This window comes from Diorhabda carinulata, chromosome 2 (genome assembly GCF_026250575.1).
Source record: "Diorhabda carinulata isolate Delta chromosome 2, icDioCari1.1, whole genome shotgun sequence".
Taxonomy (NCBI): Eukaryota; Metazoa; Arthropoda; class Insecta; order Coleoptera; family Chrysomelidae; genus Diorhabda; species Diorhabda carinulata.
The window spans coordinates 28,511,258-28,528,595 of record NC_079461.1 but is presented as its reverse complement, the minus strand read 5'-3'; the positions used below and the strand labels follow the sequence as shown (position 1 = coordinate 28,528,595).

At 32.0% G+C, this 17,338-nt stretch overlaps 1 protein-coding gene across 1 annotated transcript; it reads right to left on the bottom strand.

Annotated features, from left to right (window-relative positions):
* Positions 1-3,347: 3,347 nt before the first annotated feature.
* Positions 3,348-16,444, bottom strand: LOC130903635 (uncharacterized). Its single transcript, XM_057815858.1, has 6 exons — positions 16,155-16,444; positions 14,672-14,769; positions 14,439-14,565; positions 11,885-12,041; positions 7,790-8,566; positions 3,348-3,565 (listed from the first exon to the last, which is right to left on the bottom strand). Exons 1-6 carry the CDS (start codon positions 16,155-16,157, stop codon positions 3,366-3,368), a joined length of 1,362 nt encoding a protein of 453 aa, XP_057671841.1. The 5' UTR covers positions 16,158-16,444; the 3' UTR covers positions 3,348-3,365.
* Between the last annotated feature and the right edge of the window lie 894 nt (positions 16,445-17,338).

Below are 17,338 nucleotides of genomic sequence, written 5' to 3'. Positions count from 1 at the left end.
GGTATAATGGTCTCCTACGTGCCTCAGAATGAGAACAATAAAAAAATGTGTGTGTCAGCTCCGACGCACGACTGGAATTTACTCGTTAAGTTCGATAGTCTAACCAGACGCAAAAAGAGTTTATTTAACTTAAAAAAGATTGATACTGTATAAAAGGGTAAAATTGTTAATTGATGAAAATAATATACATATATAAATATATATTTATTCAATTTATTCATTTCATATACATTTATTATAACTAATCGACGAAATATTTTACATTAAACTTTTTACAATAGTCAATAATCTCGATAATTCATATTGGGTTGATTATCTAATTTTATGTGTTGTTTTCAAATATATATTTATATGAACTACATCGATAATTATTAAAATATTTAATAAATACAAATTGCACATGCTCATACATATAATACATGAATTATAACGTACCTTGCAACCACGTGTTTGTTAGATGTTCCGGCAATATCATCTACACCTCTTTCTGCCATAGTTATTTGAAAATACTTTCAGTTCACTTTAGTGGAACACAATGATAAAAATTAAAACGTCACAATAACAATATTAATTATTGACATTTATAATAAAAACAGCAATATAAGTATGTCGACACTAACAAATTAGAAAGTTGCGCATCATAGGGTGCGCACCAAAAACGTAACGAGGTCATTCATTTATAGATTTTACTCCTCACATTTTTCTCATACCGGGCCCCTTATATATGCAAATCAATTCTTAAGAAGTAAACTCCAAAAATTAGAAAATTTATAAATGCATAATTATAAAAATTTTAACCGACTTTAAGAAAATTGATAAAAAAAGGTTTTTATAAACATTTTTTTTTAAATTTAAAATATAATATTATCTTAATAATTAACAAAAATGGTTATAAAAAGATAATTATGTCACTAAATCTTTTACATACAATAATAAATAGTACATGAAAATTATTTAAATAAGCTAAAAAATAACTTTTCGAAAGAAAATTATATAAAAACATTATAATGAAAAAATATTGTCGATTTTTCTGATAATATTATCGAATTATTGACTACAGTTTTTAATATTTAAAAATTATTTATAAAATAAATCATAATAACGTGGAAGAATTTATAGACATCGACAAAAAAATTAATTTCACCTCTTTCTGCCATAGTTATTGAAAATACTTTCAGTTCATTTTAGCGGAACACAATGATAAAAATTAAAACGTCACAATAACAATATTAATTATTGACATTTATAATAAAAACAGCAATATGTTGACACTGACAACTTAGAAAGTTGCGCATCATAGGGTGCGCACCAAAAACGTAACGAGGTCATTCATCGATAGATTTTACTCCTCACAGAATGAGCTTGTGCTGAAACTCATTAAAAACCAGGTAGAAAGGCAAAAGTTGGTGCCGAATTTACAACTCACAATACTTATGAAGCTTCAGAAAATCCTCTAAATCCTCTAATCCAGAATCCTCTAAATTGTTGCCGCCCATGTTTCCAAACAAAAAAAATGACTAAAAAAGTACTTCTTCAAACTTATGATGGTTATACTTATGACTTCAGTACTGTGGTTTTGATTGTTCAGACTAGGGATGTTACGGAGATTCGATTCCGATTCCAAAAAGTGGGAATATTTTGAGTGAACTAATTTCGAATGTATCGTTATTAAGTCTAACAGCGCATGGCATGAAAGAAGAATTTAATAGATTGAAAGTCACACATTCAATGAAAAACATACAGAAGATCTAATCCAAGAAAAAATTAATGGAATTTTAACGGAATGGAAAATCACAAATGAGAAAATCCACTGTTTTGTTTGTTAAATATGATTTGCTTTTTCTGGAATCATTTCATATGATTTAATTTACAACCTATATAAGATTCAATTTTTCATGTATTTCCTAGTTCTGAAATTGAAGATGCTAAAATATCTTTGTATATTTCATTTTATTGAACCGGCTCATAAATGTGCAGTCATGGAAAATGATTTTTTAGCAGTTTATCAACATTTTCAAACAGATCGTGTTACTATTTTCCAATAATATTGAAGCTTCATGAAGGATTTTGATATTATAATTATGTATTACTAGAATTCGAACATACAACGATGACAATTAAATTGCTTAACCTTCATTTTCCTCGCCTTTCCATTATTTCATTCACTTTTTTTAGGGTGAAAACAACAATTATATTCTAAGGTAGCTGTCAAGAAGATAATAAACAATGGACAAAGTACAGAAAATCTCTCATCTGCCTCCGACTCCGACAACTCAATTTTCAAAACCCCGACTCCGACTCCGATATAACCATTTCCGTTATATACCTGGTTCAGACGGTTGTGAAACCAACAAAAAGTTGCTTATGATGTGGAAGAGACATTTTTAAAAATCATTTTTCAGTTTGCAAGTTGAGAAAGTCTTATTTCACCTTTTAAAGGAAAAATTCAGTGCAAAATGCAGTTTTAGGATGTCAGTATGGAGCTAGTAAAGCAATGTCATCGCCATTTGTTACACTGGGTGTTCTCTGATGTGGGTAAATTAGATTAATTTAGCGGATCCAAAACGGTACCTTAATAAGCACTTGCGTTCATTAAATGAATCGTTGAATTCAAGGTAGAATTAAAGAATAAGGAAATAAAGTAGAGGAAAGAATTTTCTGATTTTGTAAAGTAGTCCCAAGTACCAGATTTTATCAAAGGCCCGACTTGTATCGAGGAATATCTCGGAGTAGTACTTTTTGTCTTCAAGATATTGCATGATTTCATTTGTTATTCTTTGTACTTGTTCGTTGGTAGCGTGTTCCTCTCGGAATCCAAATTGATGTTTCGGAATAACTTGGTTTTGATTAAGAATGAGGCCTCTCTAAAAGCCAGTATTGGAAGTAAACTGACTGGTCTATTTGAATTAACCTCTTCAGCCGGTTTTCCAGGTATGAGGATTATTCCAGCTAATTTACACTCGCTATTACTTCTCAACCAATGACCTCCAGAGTTGCGGATGGAGGGATTCGGAATTTGGTGATGATCTAATTTTTTAGAGCCTTCCATAATAAATTTTATGTTATTACTCTCTCATTTATAAAAATATATTAAGAGTAAATATTTATAATTTGAAAAAGATTTGATATCTTCAAGTTCCTTAAAATTGATATCAAAATTGTTTTGTGAGATTTGAAAACAAATAACGAAGCAAAATGACGAAGACAACAATTAATCGTGTCAATTTTATCTCACATTTATTTCTGTTTTGACTGCCGACAAAAACAATTCAGCAACTCACCTTTTTACCTAAAATATCATCTAATTTCGAAATGTCAACTTCCCCAATAAAAAAATAAACACACAATACTAAAAATAAATTTAATTACAATTTTGTCCGTCCAAGTGTATTAACATATATAGCGGAATTAGTGTCCTTAGAGCTTTGCTCAAATTCTTTGTACGGTATTTCATCGTATATTGGTTCCGAGCTTTGTTCGATGTTTTGGTGATCTTTTAATTCAATAGGTTTAAATACTGATGCTGCACTTGACACAGGATGATCGTATTCATATTCTCTCACAGCTGCAAAGTTAAGAATCGATATTTCGACAAATAATGAAATAACAATAGTTTAATCAAATATAATACGAATAATTGGTAATTATTAAGTGTAGTTTAATAAAAACTTCGTTTAAAATAATGAAGTTCTAGCTTTTTTTTCTTGGGCTGTATGAAGAGCATCTAAAATATGTGTTTATTGCTGAAAACATCGAAGCTATGCTTGAATAAATTAATTGACATGTGAACTTGAGATTAAGCCACCTTTGGACGTTAATATGAGTAGCAGATGTAAAAAATGTCTTTTCTGAAGCGTCGAGTAGATCTATGCAATGAAATATTCACAATATTTGTTAAAGGTGTGAATTATCTTCCATGTATATCTCCAGCTATACAATAGAAGTAAAGACTATCGATGAAGAAATTAAAACTTAAGTTCTGATTAAATCACCAATTGATTGATAAAACATCGTCTTGAACGGTTTCTTACCCTTATATTGTTTTGATAGTAAACAAATCGTTACTCTGAGATATCTTCTACTACTCAAATTTTCGCGCGGGGACACCGGAACTCGTAATTATAAAAAGGGACGTCTGGTCAGTTTTGTAAGCACTAGACCGATGGGAACAGGGAGCTGAAGACATAAAAGCATCATGATCAAAAATTGAAAATACGAAATTAAATAGAAAAAGTTATGAAAGAGGCATGAACATGCTTAGAATGACCCCAGACTTATTTCAAAGTCAAGGGCACAAGAGTAAATTAACTGAATCCTCCAAAAGCTTACAGATAATACTGTTCACCAGCTGCTCCAACTTGTTCTACCTATTTAAGTCGATCTCGATTTTTTTAGATACTAACTTTCTGTTATTTATTTCAATAGATTAACTGCTTAATAAAATTTTTAATTCAACGATGGAAGTTTAGTTATTTTGATATACTTCTTTCATAACCGATGACAACGAATATTCCTCATATAACTAATACCTTGACCAGTTTTAATAATGTCAAGAATTCACACCATATTGATGACTTATTTTGTAATATGCTTATCAGCGTGTTGACGTCATACGCGTGTAAAATGGGATCGTGTTTGCTTCAAACATTTAACATTCAACATTTAAATAATCATAAAGTAACATATAGAGTTCGTTGTCTCTATTAGTATTAAATTTGAGCCCCGGTGTTGTGAAGTTAATTAGTAAAGTGGCTGCCGATATTGATAACAACTTGTGACAAGTGGTTGATATTGATTATTTCTATATCATTAATAGTATCTTAGTGATAAATATTAGAGACACTGAGTTTCGCAACTAGAATTCAATAATCAGCCCCAGATCCTTAATCTTTCCAAAAACCGGACTGGTGCTACTCTTCTAATGTTAATTTAACAAATTCTTCGTAATCCCCTTGAATTGAAGAGTTATTATATAAAGTGTGCCTCATAAATAATGCCTATTTTCTTTGTTTACGTTGTTTAATAAAGAATCATACAAAAAGAAAGCCCCTCAAATTACATGGCTTAACTCACGTTCAGCAAGCTCTTGATAAAATCATTCTTAGGGCTTAAATGAAAAAAAATGTCACACTGTTTTCACCATATATTTTATTAAATAACAATCTGATGGTGCAAGGTCCTGACTAAATGCTGGATGTGGTAGGACTTCAATTCGACCACGATCTTATTTCATGTAAATTTCGCAGTATGTGGCTTAGCATTTTTTTGTAAGAAAGCCCGTTTTCGGTTGACTAAACCTGGATATTTCTCCGATAAAACCTCTGGAACGATTTTGAAGTAAACTAAATCGTCATAATTTCACCAGACACAACAAGACTTTACGCTCGAATCAACTTCTCTTTGCGACGGGTATTGGTAATTGTCCTTTGTCTGATCACTGATTTTCCGTACCCTGGGTGTTTAGATTAACCCATTTTACATCGCAAGTGACAATGCGTCTAATAAAATAATCATCTTTCGGCAGGGCAAGGAGATGTTTACACACCTCTACTCGACATTTCGCTTGATCTCAGTTAATACGTGTTATACTATTTAACAACTTTTATAGGTCTTATCTAATGATTTCAAATAGCGACGTATGGTAACTTTGGAACGTCCAAGGGAGTCCGATAATAGGCGAATGCACGTAGTTGGATGACCTGGGCCGGTATTCACAGGTTTTCGCTTGGAGCGATATCGATTCATTGAAATCTCGATTCTCATGCTTTCTCCTCGCAATAGGAACGCTTTCGCCAAATAGACAATTCTAACCTATCATTTTTATTGAAACAGTGTTTTAATTTTATATAAAACTTTCATGTTTTGATACGATAACAAAATATCTGGAAGAATCTGTAAAAACTATAGTAGTAAGAACTAGTTTACTTTTTATTTGGTTTTAATTTATACAAACTTATAACAAATATGTAGCTGCTAAAAAAGTTGTTAATGCTCTCTAGATTTTAAAATGAAATTATTTCATTCAGTTATTGGCAGCATTTTTTGGTACTGGTAGTTACCTGCAAGGTGTAGGAAATAATTGTTGTTTGGGTATCTCCCAATCATCAGTGAGTCGCTGCATTCACAAAATTATTGAGGTATTCATAAAATTTCCCCATACAATTTCTGAGTTAAATGATATTAGAAGAAAGGAACGAAAAAATTACTTATGATTTATTTTCAGTTGAATATGAATTTGGAATGTTTGAGGTTCTTTTGAAAATATAATGTATCGGGGTGATTGGATGCATTGACTACACTCATGTTCCTCTACGAGGTTACGAAAAACGGTTTTATTATACAAATTATTCTACATTCGATGCTCTCCTTCAATATAATCCACTATCCTCGCCACACACCTTTCCATACGTTTTTTTCCATTGATCGAAGCAGTGCTGGAAGTCTTCTTTGGTAAGCGCCTTTAAGAGCTCTGCCATTTTTTGCTTCACCACTATCATGGACTCAAATCTGGTCCCAAGCAGATCTTTTTCTAACCTTTCAAGTAAATCTGAGCTGATCTAGATTTTTGGCACCAACTTCGCAAAGACTGTCATGTGTAATTCCTCGTATAAATTTTTTCTAACCGTGTTTTTATCGGCAATCATCCGGATACTCACTCGACGATCTGTACGCATAATTTGGTTGATTTTGGTCACTGTTTCCGGAGTTGAAACAGTCACAGAGCGACCTGGGTGCTGGTCATCTTCAGTGCTCTCTCGGCTCTCATTAAAGCGATTACACTACTCAAAAATTTATAGCACTCAATCGGATCTTTTTTTTATTTTAACGAGAAATTTGAGATTGATACGTTACTCTTGTTTTTCGTCACACATGGATTTCGGCACGAGAAAAAAACACGTTCGTTTCAAACCACTACTGTATAAAAACTATAATAGTGACGGAAACTTGTTTTGAGATGTGCATCGACAAGATATCTAACTACCCAACGCATTACTCGTTTTTTATCCTACCCGTCTAGGGCGCACAGTCTTGTTATCTAATAGCCAATCCTCGAATTTCACAGTTCATAAACTTTTACTATTAGAAAAATGGTTTTACGTTAGCGTTCAATTGACAGCACAAGCACAGGACTATTTTGACAAAATACGCCTATATACCGGTGATGCCGTAACTAGTCGCTCGTGTTACAAACTTGCGAGCGGATGGGTACATGGGAATCTAAAACTTTCATTTCGCTACCAATAAAACCACTCCCTTTGGTGGTCGCTCGCTTGAGAGAGGAGTGAATTAAGAATACCCGCCCTAAGCGGAAACGATCTTCAAGCGTCAAATTCCCAATATAATAATAATAAGTAAATCAATGTTGACCCTTTCGCCTAATCAACTGTGTCTTCCCTTTCAATTCCATAGATTTTCCTTATTGCTACGGCTGCTTTAAACTTTTGATTCCAATAATGTACTAATTAATATAAGAATTTCATCTTTATCGCACCCCATAAAAACGTAAGCGGTCGTCAATAAACAAAGACATCATGATTAGAAGGAAGTTAACCAATTCATAGAATTAGAGACAGCGTTAACAACTTTTGTGTAAATTAAGTTGTAGGAATTTTCTATTATGAAAACTGATATTCCTTATAAGACACCCCCTGTACTATTATTTCTACTATAATACACACAATAATCAAATTTAAAAAACTTAGAACAAAATTCTTATTACTTCTAAATTAAAACCAAAAATTGCTTAAATAGAATATATAAGCTAATAATTTATATTAACATGACTCACCTGGTAACGGCGAGTGGAAAATACTCGTCGAAAAAACCGCAACTTGATTATTTTCGTGTTGAAGAGTTTGATTGAGTTTTCTTTTTTTCATAATATTAATAGACAGAATAGCAAGCACCCCAACGAAAATCGCAATAATTGCAATCGTGAATAAAATTACATCTTTAGAAGGATAATCATTCGTTCTGTTCAAATACTCTTCGTTGCCGAACAATCTCGTTTCGTTAGATGAGGCCGTTTGAAGTTTACCATACTGTATTTCAACTGGAATAAGCAAACCTACTTTCGTCGCTATTGTACCATTCGGAAAAGTTTTTATCGGAAATATATTTTCCGCGGGAAATTGTTTCTCAAGTAATTGATTCATCTGTTTACTTGAATGTTTCGTTGTATTTTTCAAATTTGCAATATCGGTGCTTGATGTACCATTCAGTTTTATTCCATTTGTGAGGTTCGTATTAAATATTGATTCTGTAGTTGGAGATCTAAACTCGTTCTTATCTATTACAATTTCAGGATTATTTGTTAAACTGTAGACCGAAGTTACTGCCTCATTTGGGGTAAATTTGATAGTTTTTACTTCTGCTATTTCGTTGAGCTTCGTCACGACATGTGTAACTTGTGGTATATTATTTTGAACATCCGTAACTGGAGATTCTTCAGTCGTAATCATATTTGTACTATTTGTTATACATAACCCTGTCATATAATCACATGAATTATTGTTACAATCGCACGCTTTTGAACAATTTGGACCCCATTCATTGAAACCGCACTCTGTAAAATATTTACATACATATCAAATATATATGTTACGGTAATAGTAGATATTTACATATGTACATTTGCCTCCTCGTTTCGGTAATGTGCATTCAACTAAAATTTACAATTTCAAATAAGGGAAAATGTACATTGAATTGTGTAAATGTGAGCATTTTTGAAAAACAATGGTACAAAAAGAAAAATGTAAGAACCAACTAGAACAGATTGTATCACAAAAAAACAATTCATTTAAACCAGCATCAGTATGAAAAAATATTATTGGAAGTAAAGGCAGCAAAATTAAATGAAAAGAACAAAAGTGATGTAGATTACCGCCGGCTGAAAAGATACGATATAATAGTGGTAGGGAAGAAAGAAAAATTAATAAGTCCATTTGAAGAAGAAGGTAGAATGAAATATTTTGCAAAAATTGAAGAAACTCGTGGAATTATACACGATGCTCATTTGGCAACTGGCCATGGTGGCCGAAACAGATTAGTGAAAGAAATTAATAACAAATACAACAACATTACTACTGAAGCAGTTGTTGTATTTATCTTTATGTGAAGCATGTCAAAAAAAAAACAGCAAGAAAAAAGGAATTGTGATAAAACCAATATTGACGAGTGAAATGTGTTAAGTGAATCTTATGGATTTACAGACACAACCAGATATTGAATTTAAATTTATTTTAAATTATCAAATCATTCAACTAAATTTGTTGCAAATAAAATTATCCAAGAATTAGCAAATATGTGGGATGGTGCGAAATAATACACGTGAAGCCTCACCATTCCCAAAGCCAGGTCTCGATAGAGATGTTCAAAATATGCTTGCAACCTGGCTAGGACGAAAACTGTATTTAAGAATATTGGGATCATAACCTACGATATATTATATAATATGCTAAGAAAAGTATGCTTTGTTTGTCATTTAGATTTTTTAGTTAAAATAATTTTCGTTATTAAAGCCTTTTGTATTATGTTTATTTAAATAAATATTTTTTACTGCAACATTTTTAATTTTTTTTTTGTATTCCAACTTTTATTAAAACATAAAGGCAAGAGTACACATTTGTCGAGAAATGTACATACATTATATTCAGTTCACATATACCTAAATTTTTGGGAAATGTACACATTTTACGGAAAGAGTGCACATTTCTCAAGAGTGTACATTCACCGTAACATAAACAAAGAATGATTTAAAAGTTTAGTGTAGAAATTAATAATTTGGGGAACAGGAAATGAACGAAAGTCTTACTTTAGAAGTTAGTCCGAGGATACAAACAGATTGAAACTTTTACAACAACAACAACAACAATTAATTACACAATTGAAGCAGATATACAAGGGTTGTCTGAAAAGTTTCCGACATAAAAAAGAAACAAAACTTTTTGTCTATAATCATTTTTATTTTTCAGCATAGTCTCCTTTTAAGTCTATACATTTATTCCATGGTCCAATGGTCTAACCTTTTTAACCTCTCCAAATAATAGTTGCCATCATTATCCACAAAATAGCCGTAGCGATTACGTCTCCATCTGGTGAAAATCCCTCTTCTGCAAGTGAAACTTTGAAGTTAGGAAAGAGGAAGAAGTCGCCGAGGGCCAGTTCTGGTGAAACGGTCGCTTTCTTGCAATTTTTCCCTTTACCTTATCAAATAATGATACGGAAAGCTCTCCTATTATTTTTTAACGTTTTTGAAAATAGTCGATGAGCTCAATCCCAAGATTATCCCAAAAATCGGTTGCCATCACTTTACAGGACCATGAAACCGTGTTTGCCTTGTTCGAAATGGATTCACCCTTTACAATCCACTGTTTTCAGATTTCAGGAGTGTAGTGGTGGATCTAGATTGTTGTAGGGTGAGACATTATTGGAAACAGAAGTTTTAAGCAGCCGTAATCGTTTTTTTAGTGGAAATATAACTTTGAAGATTGATCGCGCTCAGGTCGTTCACCTATGTGGGATATTTAGAAATTTATAATCAAGCAGTAAATCGTGTGACTGACACACAGATGGCGCTGAAATTGTCAAATCCACATGACGTTTGTGAAGTATTAGCCTTCAAAAGACTATGTGTAACATTTCATGACATTTCGTTTAGTAAGTAACAGCCATTTAAGTGAAGCTACTTTTGTTACTTTCAAAACAATTTCGTGTGTTAATTTATCATAGCTTCTTGATGAAAAACAATACTGTACAAGCTAAGTAATAGCTTCAAGAATGTTATCCGGACTCTGCTCCATCGAAAAGAACCATTTGTTATTGGTTTGCTGAATTTAAACGTGGTCGTACAGACGCCGATGATGGTGAACGTTCTGGTCGTCCAATCGAGGTGGTTACTTCAGAAAACACAAATTAATCGATTTTTGACAAAAAAATGTGTTTTTCACGACTTATTGAGTGATATGCTATGATCGTTTTATTAGATGCATTCTTACGCAAGTAACAATTATCAAAAAGGTATCTATTGCCCTTGACGACGGATTGTAGGTCAAATTACTATCCTTGAGTGATAATAATTTATGTTATATGAAACATGTAAACTATTAAAGGTGTTTTCTATATTTGTAGTTGAAATTTAATAAGTACACGGTAGTTTTTTATAAACAACGTTAAACTAATAGTATAATTATTAGAATTATGAACATTATTTAAAAAATTTGTATAAACGTTTTTTTTGTTCACAGTCTTTGTTTGGCACTATTATTCATACGTATTGTTAAGAACTTACGTAGATGGTGAGACCGGTCCTGTTCTAGTATGGCAATTCCTGGAAGGACTTTACATTATGTGTATATTTCTAAGAAGCCTTTTTGTTTCCTTACATCCTAGAAATCCGAATTTTCGAAAAATCTGTTGTGTATAAATATGCGCTTGTTTATTAGCGAGTAGTCAGTAAATAATCTGATGTCATTCCGAACACCACGGGATAGATAAGTAAAGAACGAATTTAAATTAATTATAAAGTGTTTAGTAATAATTTAGTAATTTGTTTGGTGCATAAATAAATAGAGTATTTAAGTATTAAACACCGTGTGTATAAATTGACTCCACGGTATGAAAACTATCGAAATGAATGTGAAAAACATTACAGTATTGATACGTTTCTTCCTTTCCTCTATGTTTTCAGCAGCAGCGCCAATCAATAAGTTTCTCTCAATCTTTGATAATAAACCGTCAGCGTTGTTGATAAAAAAGCAATGCTTATAATTCTATAGATACCGGAGAAAGTTGTACAAGAATAAATTCTGCGGGAAGGAGAAAATTTTATATACTTCACAAGAAGTTAGTATATTTATTGAAAACAAATATTTTAAATACCAACCTTGGTCACAATGTTCTCCTTTGAAACCGGTTAGACAAGTACAAGTACCATTTTCGCAAATACCATGATTACAGTTTATACACGGAGTTACACATTCATTTTGATATTCGATAAAACCTGGACAACATTCTTCTACGGAGCGTGTTTCATTCTTTTCCTAGAAATATGCGACTTTGAATAATATTTAATTTATAATTAGAGAGGTTATAAACTTCATATAACTACCACAAGGATGGTCCTAGAATTACTTGACCTGACCTAGAGTCTATATATTAAGGCAAGTACTTAAACTTGAACCAAGTTGACATGGAGTAGGTTATGGTCACATTCAAAATGATGGCACGCATGTATGGGTAATATAGAGATGTCATTTTCCCTGTACTACTAATAATACTACTCATAATGTATGTGCTGTGACCCGATTTCTTTAATCAGTTTTCGGAAAAGAGCGAGCGTGAACCGGATTAATTTTCCAACATCAGACCAAGATAGTTTCCAAAAATCATCTAATATATAGATGTTGAGCCGAAGTGGTAAAAAAGGAAAATAAGTAGATTATAAAAATTAACATGGTATAAAGTACTTGATAGGAAATGGTTGAGGAGTGTAAAAAAAGCCCCTTTCTATCAACTTGACATTTTCATTATTAATAGCACTGTTAAACAAATTTTGGAGCTCTGGAAACTGTTGTGCAGTGTCAATTTACAAGTTTGCATTCGAATGGCATGTGCTCCAGGAAGAGTAGAACTGTCAATATGTCAAGCTGAATTCGAGGTGTGATCATTAAAAATAAAGTGAACTATTACATTATGAATGGAAGAATTTCTGAAAGCTTCTTTCGAAATAACTTTCATCTGCTTTGTCGTGGTTTTCTTATTATCGGAAATGTTGTCAAAACACTTCCCTTTCAGCACATTTTGATTTGTATTTTGATTGAGTATATAAGGCAAATTTAATACAAACGCATTTACACATTTTCATCTTTTTTTGAGATCAAAATATGTTCCGACATTGCTCGTACTACTATGACTCATTTCCACTTGAAAATATCCCATACCATCTACGAGGATGATCCCAGAAAAACCTGAGCCAATAAAGAAAACACAAAAATTTTGGAAAAAATTATATTTATTTTTCAACGCAATCTCCTTTTAGCTCCATACACTTTTCCCAGTGATGTTCAATAGGTTTCATACCATTTTTATAATAAGAATCGTCAAGCTCCTCAGAATAGCCAGTAACTGCCTACATCACCGATTCATTGTTTTTAAATATCTGGTCTCCGAGAAGTATGGGAATAGAAAATAATCCGAAGGGGCTAAATCTGGTAGATAGGGTGCATGAGGTAGCAATTCCAGTTTTTATTCATCAATTTTGGCCATTGCAATAACGGATGTGTGAGCTGGTGCATTGTCTTGATGAAACAACACTTCTTGGCCAAATGCGGCTTGATTTGTTCGCTCAAACAATGCAATAATTTCGCATAATACTCGCCATTCATAATTTTTCTTTTTTCAAGATAGTCAATGACAATTATCCCACGCACATCCCAAAAAAACGACGCTAGGACTTTGGCTTTATTGGAGCCGGTTTTTCCCTTTCAGTCCATTGTTTTGATTCTTCTTTTGTTTCGGATGTGAAGTGATAAACGGCTCAAAAATTCGGCTTTATTTCTGTGAAACATTGCCAAACACTTTACAACGCTGTTTTTGTTCCATTGTGTCCAGACGCGGCACCCTTCTTGCGCACAACTTTCTTATGTCCAAATTTTCAGTTAATATGCGATGTACTCCCCTTTTTGAAATGCCTACTATGTCTACTAAGTCATCCAGTATCGCTTTGTGGATTTTTTTTTAATATTTCTGGATTCGTCACCTCATTTGATCGACCACTGCGATTCTGGTCTTCGGTGGTCGTACGGCCTTGTTTAAACATTGCTATCCAATATTATCCATATATATCCAATAGCCAGGTACTTCTGGGTCCATCCTCGTATAAATAATCTTCAAATGCATCAACACAATAACATTGTTATTAATGCTGAAGACTGAATGGGTGAAACTTACCACTGCTTATCTCAACATATGTAGACATAGTAGTTGAAATAGATTCATAAATTCTGGACACACTTTTTACACTACCACTACACCAACACTCACAATTACACTGTCTAATACGCGTTTCGATATAAGATGATGAATTCTAACGAATTCTTCACCGAAAATCTTTCAAGTTTGATGGGTATATTCTGAAACCCCTTCGTTAATCATCTGGAAATATTATAACTAGGTGCACAAATTGTTGAATGGGTTTGTGAATTTTAAAGGCAATACAGCTTTCACAATGTTGGGCTATTTACCTATAGCTTATAACTGTGTGTACCGGTTCTTGCAATTTTTAAGTAAAGAAGTTTAATTGTTGGGAAAATTTAGTATGAAACAGGTAAGTCGAGTTAAGACGATAACTTGGTTATCGAAACGTGAGTGTTTAGTATATTTTTTAACATACCTCGTATAATATATAAGTGCTACAGAAATAAAAAAAAATTACTTACAATAACTCTAGAAGCGTTCACTTTGTTGATAGTATAAAATGAACATCTAGGTGGATAATTAAAGCACCATTTGTATTGTCTAATTGTCAGGTTTTTTATATAAAATTCTGTCGAATTAACTAAAAACCTGAAAAATATGAGAAACAATAGAGATTTAATTATAATTTTAAGTCAGAATGAGAAAGTAGTGAACAATATCTAACTGTCGATCGATGTACATAATTTGTACTCACGTTTTTTCTGTGACGCATATATGATCTCCACTCAATTTTCCGTGGATCAACTTCACTTCTATTAGAGTAAAAAATAATAAAGCGTTCCACAATCCAATCTAAAAGTATCAAAAATTTAATAAGGATACAAGATTAACACGTTGAGCTTCGGTGCGGTCCATTGGCCCGCAACTGCACTTTCCCCACTGCCCAGAGAGGTGCTATGGACCGCACGATGTTTTCATTTCGAACCTTATCCACAGCCCAAGGAAACATATTTAAATGTGTTTTTCAGTTTGGTTGAACTGTTCTGGGTCCTTGAAACATTATCTTATACTTATGCCTTTTGTTTTATTTATTATTTTTTTACTGTACCCTACACAATCTCTTCTTATCTTGTGAGTGACTTGGACCTTCTTTTTTCACTACGAAATGCAGTTAGCAATAGTTTTTTTCGTCAGTAACTTTTTGCTTCTGTACCAAATAACAGCTCAAAAGCAATTTTCCTATGCCCCTTCAAGGGCCTTCTCAAAAAAGTGTTGTAACTTGCCATTTGATCAGACAGATCTATATAAGATTTGCCTGTCAATGCTTATTGTCTAATTAGCACACTTTGTTGAAAGCATCATTATCCTTTCATTTCAATATTGTTATTGCCTTATCATTTTCTTTATTATTAATTTCATTTCTTCAGCTTCTTTTGTACAATTTCTATTTCTCCTCAATAAATGGGGTTGGTTTTCTGGCAGCTTTACGGCTAACTCCAAATTTGTATAATATACACAAAATCATTTTTTGCACTTTTTATTCGAAGTAAATCATTTCATAATTTTTCCTTGGATCTACACCCCATATGCAGTGTAAAAACACAAAACAAATTTTGGGCACTGGGGAAAGTTTATCAATTTTGGTTGGGGCTCAAAGTGTTGAATAATAAAAACAAATTTAGGAGTTTTTTAAAGTATCCTGTATAATGTGATCTTTTGTACAATTTATAATATCGTACAACTGGGGTAAGTAGCTGAATAAACTTTTATAAGGGTAAAATTTTTGGCTTACCATTGAAAAGAATAAAAAAACGTTAAAATAATAATTTAAGAAAAAGAACGCTTATTAGTTCGGTCACGCCTCAGAAGTTGATTAAGAATAAAACACTTTTTATAAACCCTGTTAATTATCAAGCTTTCAGTTGAATTAATTAATTTTCTTTATTTGTAGTTAACTTTTATTTACGAAAGGATTTAACATGACAAGATCTTATAAAACCGTTCTATATGTACAGACTATATGCAAACCATTCTTAGTTATTAGAATTTTAGAAAGCATAAATATTAATAATATTTAAACTGAAGTGATTATTTATACACTAAATTCAAAAAGTGTTGAACCCTGTCAAATTATTGTTAAAAACATTTAAAATTACCAATTACTATAAATACTTTCACCACGTATTGTATTTTGTATCAATTAATTTTAGTAAAATTTATTTTTTATTAGTACTTACCATTTTACATATTAAGTCCAGTGACAAGTGATGTAATACAAACTTTTCAAATTCACACTAATTTATTTTATAAAACTACAAAGCGATGAGAAAACATAAATTCAACACATACTTTATTGACCCTAAAACAGTAAGCAAACACAGAGTTCAATTGCAGGACCGACCGCTTCAATCCCGCAGAGGGTCATGTGTTTTTGTTATTAAGAGATCTATTATTTTTATTAAGTGCAGACATTATTCTACACACACATGATTATACATAAACATACACCCACTCCCGCATAACATCTTCCATCTTAATATTTCGGTCGATTAAGGGAATAAAGCGGAATAATTTTATTATAAACATGATTTTGATCAAACCATATTTTTCACTATAAATAAACTGACATTGATTATGATCTATAAATTTATTATTCTTATAGAAAATAGGATATAAAAAAGTAACCAGTGTTTATCTATTATAATAAATTTGTTATGGATCTGAGATTGTATATTATTAAATAGCGAAAACTCAACAAAATATACAATAATTACCTAACTACATTAGAAATGTGTTTAAGATAAGATTGGAATTGAAATAGAATTAGCATTTTCTTCTACTGTATCATGATATTACAACTAATAATTGTTAAATGATATGCATATGTGACCCTAATCATAAGCATAAATTTTACATTCAAAACGTTTACTAAAGTAGTAGTAGTTACATATTTTTTTACTGTCTTGTGAAAAGAATATAAACTCAACTCATCATCATCAAATCGAAGAATTTATGAAAAAAAAAGGATTTAATTGCGTAATAATGTTTCAGCTTTAAGTGGCATTTGATTTGTTTGATAATTTACAGTAATCAGATTTTGTGAACTAACTACACTCGTGGGGAAAAAACTGATTGGGTAATTTTTTGGCAAAGAAAAAATATCAAATGTAAAGGAATGTTAAACAATAAAAAGGGTTATAATTAAAGGGAAAACAAAATACAAGCTCAAATCCATCGAAGTAATAATTTATTGGAAAATAAACATATTTATATTTAGTGTTCCCTCCCCTGGCCATAAGAGAAGCTTCAATCGCTTTTTCACGGATCGAATAAGTTTCTTTACTCGATCTTTTTCGATTCTATCCCATTCTGCAATGAGCGCCGTTTTGAGATCCGATTTCGTGGCTGGTGCACGATTTCC